Source organism: Mus pahari, chromosome 1 (genome assembly GCF_900095145.1).
Source record: "Mus pahari chromosome 1, PAHARI_EIJ_v1.1, whole genome shotgun sequence".
Lineage (NCBI taxonomy): Eukaryota > Metazoa > Chordata > Mammalia > Rodentia > Muridae > Mus > Mus pahari.
The window spans coordinates 148,809,507-148,814,646 of NC_034590.1; the positions used below are offsets into that span (position 1 = coordinate 148,809,507).

A 5,140-nucleotide genomic window follows, 5' to 3' on the forward strand; every position below is an offset into this window, starting at 1 on the left:
TCCCGGGCAAAGGTTTTCATATAGCCCTGGTTTCTTGTCATTTCAGGTATACAGAAACAGAATGAATCAAATTTTTTGTTTTTTTTTTTTTTTTTTTTTTGAGACAGACCAACAGGAAACACATTGACGGAAATGTTGCCATAGCCCACGGGGTGGCTTTAACTGGCCGCCCCCGCAGGCCGAGTGTGAAATCAGAGGAGGCCCGGGCGCTCTCCAGCCACATTGGAGGCCCCACTCGAGGCCTAACACCCGCGCCCAGCGAGCGCTTCTGAGCGCCCAGCAGGCCTTGGGAAGTGTAACAGCCCCTACTCTCTGGTAAAGAGCGCACCCTGAATCTTTTGCAAAAGTTTGTGCATACAGAAGAATCGGTTCGGTTAAATAAGATAAGGTTTAAGGCCGGCAGGGGTTCTTTGGGGGTTGAATAGATTTGTTTGCGTTTAGCCGCAGGTGTGTTGGGCGGGTAGTGCGGTGTCCTGAGTATCCAGAGGTGATCTGGGTGGTAGACCGGCTAAGCTGACTTCGTGTGCATTGGTGAGGAAGTGTGGAAATATCCATTTACCAGAGCGTGTATGTGATGGGAACATGGTTGCGTTCTGGCCTCCCCGATCCTGTCATTTGGGACCAGGTAGATCTGGGAACTGTTCAGAGGATGCTGGGGGGGGGGGGGCTTGGTTAACCACAGTTCTTCTGGCCCACAGGCAAGCCCTTGCTCTGGAGCCCCTTCCTCCAGCGACCTCTGCACAAAAGGAAAGGTGGTCAAGTGAGGTTCTCCAACGACCAGACCATTGAGCTGGAGAAGAAGTTCGAGACTCAGAAATACCTCTCCCCACCAGAGAGAAAGCGTCTGGCTAAGATGTTGCAGCTCAGCGAGAGACAGGTCAGCCCCCCCCCTGGACTCCCAAACGCACCATCAGGCTTCGGTGGAGCTAGCGAAAAAGCCACTACAGCAAGCTAGTACCGCGCGCGCTGCCGGCACATTCTGCCCCGGCCCAGCTGCAGGGCCCCAGAGCCCCAAGTCCCTTCTCCCCAGGTCCCCCCGGATTTGGGACTTTCTGCGAACCTGCTTTCTTTTCTGTAGGTCAAAACCTGGTTTCAGAATCGCCGAGCTAAATGGAGAAGACTAAAACAGGTATTGACATGGTTCTGTTTCTATGGAAATAAATGTTTGTATCATGTTAGCTAAATGCGGAGCCCTGTTATGGGTTGTATGCAAAAGTCATTTGAGAGACTATTTAACCTCTTCACCTTGATTAAAAGAGCAAATACTCCTGCTGAAATTCAGGATGAGTTGCTCAGGTGTCACTAATGCTAAAAGCACCTAATGCAGTTCCTATATCCATTATTCCAGGGCTTCACACACTGGCCAGTAAACCCGGCCTGGCTAATTGTTTTATAAACCCCATATGTTGTTTATCTCATTAACGCAGGAAAGATAAAGTAATTGACAGTAAATGACTTAAGTAGTTATCTTTGGGAGAAAATTGTTTCTTTTATTTACACACCCATAATAAAACCAGGCAGGACTCAAGGGTAAATATAAAGACACAAACACTTTTAAGTTCCTATTTGCACTTTTTAAGAAAGAAGACTTAAATATCAAAGAGTTTTAAAAGTTATTACCCATCCTCTGCCAGCTGTTAAAATGAATATGAAACCCACAAAGAAATGTCCACACCTGTTTGGAAAGTAACTTAAACTTACTAATAGTCTTTCAATAACCTTGTTAAGAAATATGTGAGAGAGAAGGGCCAAGTCTCCCTCCAGAGCAGCCCTATTGACTTAGAGCTAAAGATTTGCTTTTGCTGTCCCAATCTTGATGTTTCCAGAGTCATCTGACAACTGCTGAATGGTTCATTTGACAGAACTTTACATAACAGGATGGTTTGAAACAAAACAGTTTAGTAATGAGGAAAGCTTAATGTAGATTTTAAATTGTACTGCTCATACTTTATATATATGCTGCCCCAAAGAACATTTTGAAAGAACAAAATAACTTCCTGGGGCTTCATCGTTCTTAAATATTTGAGGATTCCCTCTCTCTAGCCACGTACATCCTTAGCAAACTTGGTGACTAGAGAGTGACAGTGTTTCTATAAAATATTTACATTCATATTAGATGTCTACATACTTAAAAATCCACTGGCTGGACTTGGCTTGGAACTTGTTTCCCAAGGACTTTTAAAATAGTGCTTTCTATGTAATATGGAAAAAATATTTTTTCCCACAATTTTTTTTGCCTAGATTTTAAGCGAATTGCAAACTCTTTTATCAGTATTAGTTTTGGTTCTGTGATTTTTTTTTTTTTGCCACGATTTTGTAATTTGGTGCATATTTATGTATGTATGTGTGTTCTCGTAAATTTACTTGAGAAAACAAATGGAAAAGGATTCAGTTGAATAATTTTGCAGCCTCTTAATTTAGTTCATGTTGTTCTTCTCCTCCTCCTCTTCCTTCTCCTCCTCCTTCTCTTTTTTTAGGGGGTTAGGTTTTCATATAACAAACCCAGCCATTTTAATGATTGTTCTTTTAAAATGCTAGAAGACCCTGTTTGGGATGATATCTAAAGAATGAGAACTGCACTGTCTGAACTGAACTGGGTTTGCTTTGTTGTTTTTTGTTTTGTTTTGTTTTTGTTTTGTTTTTTCTCTCCCAAACTTCTGCAAATCTTGAACCCCCTGGTCTGAGACAAGTGCATAACCTCTCTCTGGTGTGGCTTCTTCCCTCTTCTTTCAAATGGGGAAACGAATCACAAGTGTATCTTCTTAGTAAAAAGATTTTAACGAAAACAGTTGGTAAACTAGACTTTGTAGACGTGGTAAAGGCTGAAAAAACAAAACAAAACAAAACAAAACAAAACCAACTTTGTTGTGTCTCTGCTCTCACCAACCGCATCTTCATCCCATCATCAGGAGAATCCTCAAAGCAACAAAAAGGATGCGTTGGACAGTTTGGACACTTCCTGTGAGCAGGGCCAAGACTTGCCTGGTGAACAGAAGAAAGGCGCCTCTGTGGATAGTTCTCAGTGTTCGCCCTCCCCAGCCTCTCAGGAAGACCCCGACTCGGAGATCTCAGAGGATTCCGACCAGGAAGTGGACATTGAGGGTGATAAAGGCTACTTTAATGCTGGATGACAGTCATCGGCCATGTTTAGAGACCGGACTTTAGAATAATGTTTTGCTACAGAAAAACTGGAAAATTCTGAGAAAGAGAAATCGTTCTTCTGGAGTTTTGAAAATGTTTGGTGCACTGGCTAATTAACAAACATGCATTGCATTGAGACCTTAATTTTGGTTTAACATATGGTATCTATACCAGTTTTTAAGTTGTTTTGATAAAGTGACTAAATGTGACCTCATTTTTAAAAAAGTGAATTATTTCTATTTATGAGAAGTAATTTGAGCTTTTGTCTAAAGCTTAAATTATGACTTTAAAGGTTTTAGGAGGCTGATCTTGAATGACTTTTCCTAAGTCTGTAGCTATTCCCTCGACTTTAGAGGTGCACTTGGCCGGGGGGTAACATTTGGGGAATCCATGGATTCCCAACTTTTACATGACATCTTACATTGCTGCCTTAACTCCAAAACCATTTCAGAGCACTTGGCTCCTGGTGTCTGTTCTTACAAGCAAGATAGTTGATAAGATTCTTTTTTGTTGTTGTTTTGTTTTGTTTTTGTTTTTGTTTTTGTTTTTGTTTTTTTTCGAGACAGGGTTTCTCTGTGTAGCCCTGGCTGTCCTGGAACTCACTCTGTAGACCAGGCTTGCCTGGAGCTCAGAAATTCGCCTGCCTCTGCCTCCCAAGTGCTGGGATTAAAGGCGTGCGCCACAACACCTGGCAATTGATAAGATTCTTAAAGTCTTTTTTTGCTCAGCCAGTGCCTCTGACCCTGGTGTTAAGGGATGATGCAGTGCCCTACAGGCAGGGAAACTGATTCATTTGAGACTGATCTCACATGAACTAGAAATAGCAGGACAATTCAATGTAAGTAGATTGTAGATAGTGTGTTTTATAGAAACTGTGTCTATAACATGTATATAGCATTACTTCTTGTAAAAACTCTGCCAAAATGATGTTTGTTTGTAATTTAATGAATTAACTTTCGTATACATTCATCATCAGATGATCGACCCTGTTGGAATTCTCATTCTTTGGTTAAAATACCGAAACCACACCTAAAGAACCTTGGTGTGTGTGCACGCATGTGTTTGTCATACTGAATATGAGAGATGGGGTGCCCACCTCCATTTGTGCTTTCTTTGTTGAGGCTGTGGGAGGAGGTGCGGGGAGGGGGGGTACTGAGCAGGGTGGATTGGAGCTGCCACTGAGTGCAGCGCCATCGATTGGTGTGTGTGGCCACCGTCCTTGACCAGCGTGAGTCAACAGTGTGTCACACTCAGCGGGAGCCTGGCTGCTCTACTCTTTGGGGCAAGGCAGGGGTTGGAGTGGCAGAGGAGGGGGGCAGTTGTGGGGGGAGGTTGTCAGATTCCAGTTGCTAATTTAGAAGATCTGGGGACATTAAAGCTCCTGGCCAGAGAGAATTTGAGAGCTGCTGGATGCCCGGAGGTCCTGGCAGTATGAGAGAGTATGGCAGCCTGTGGGGCCTGCACTTCCCCTCATGCCCTGATCTGGGTTTCCCTTCCTTAACTCCTACCAGTGTTGGGTTGCAGACAGCAAGCAGAAGCAGGAAGCATTGGGAGTGTCAGGAATTTGATGGCTGAGAAGGGGTGGCGGGAGGTTGGGGGGTGCAGGAAGGGTGCTTGTGGGAAAAGGGAGGAAGAATGTTGATAAAATGTGGATGCAGGTCAGGGCTCTGACAAGTGGTATTAATCTGCATCCAACTACCTGTCTAGCAGAGCCCAGGTCTGACAGCCCTCCCACAGAGATCTGTTGAGCGGTCCAGAACATTCTTTTAGCCTTGGCCTGCATGAAGCTCTTTATTTGTGCAGTTAAGAGCCTGTGGCAGAATCTGTCCAAAGAACGCTGGACACACAAGTGGACATTCAATAGGTGAAGACAGATCCTCATACCCAGCCTCCTTAGAAGGCCTGGAATTGCAGGTGAGCTAGGTGTCATGAAAATACTAAGTGCTAGTCTTTAGGCAGAGGGGCCAGGGTTGACCTGGAGGTTTAAAGATCTGCTTTG

The 5,140-nt window shown here is 44.0% G+C and overlaps 1 protein-coding gene across 1 annotated transcript in view; it reads left to right on the plus strand.

The window, feature by feature from the left end:
* Hhex (hematopoietically expressed homeobox) overlaps nucleotides 1-3,707 on the plus strand; it is a 5,647-nt gene extending 1,940 nt beyond the window's left edge. Inside the window, exons 2-4 of the mRNA XM_021219618.2 lie at nucleotides 699-877; nucleotides 1,079-1,129; nucleotides 2,910-3,707. Of these exons, the coding sequence (XP_021075277.1) occupies nucleotides 699-877; nucleotides 1,079-1,129; nucleotides 2,910-3,131 (452 nt within the window). The 3' untranslated portion in view covers nucleotides 3,132-3,707. The remainder of the gene's footprint in view (nucleotides 1-698; nucleotides 878-1,078; nucleotides 1,130-2,909) is intronic.
* The last annotated feature ends 1,433 nt before the right edge of the window (nucleotides 3,708-5,140 follow it).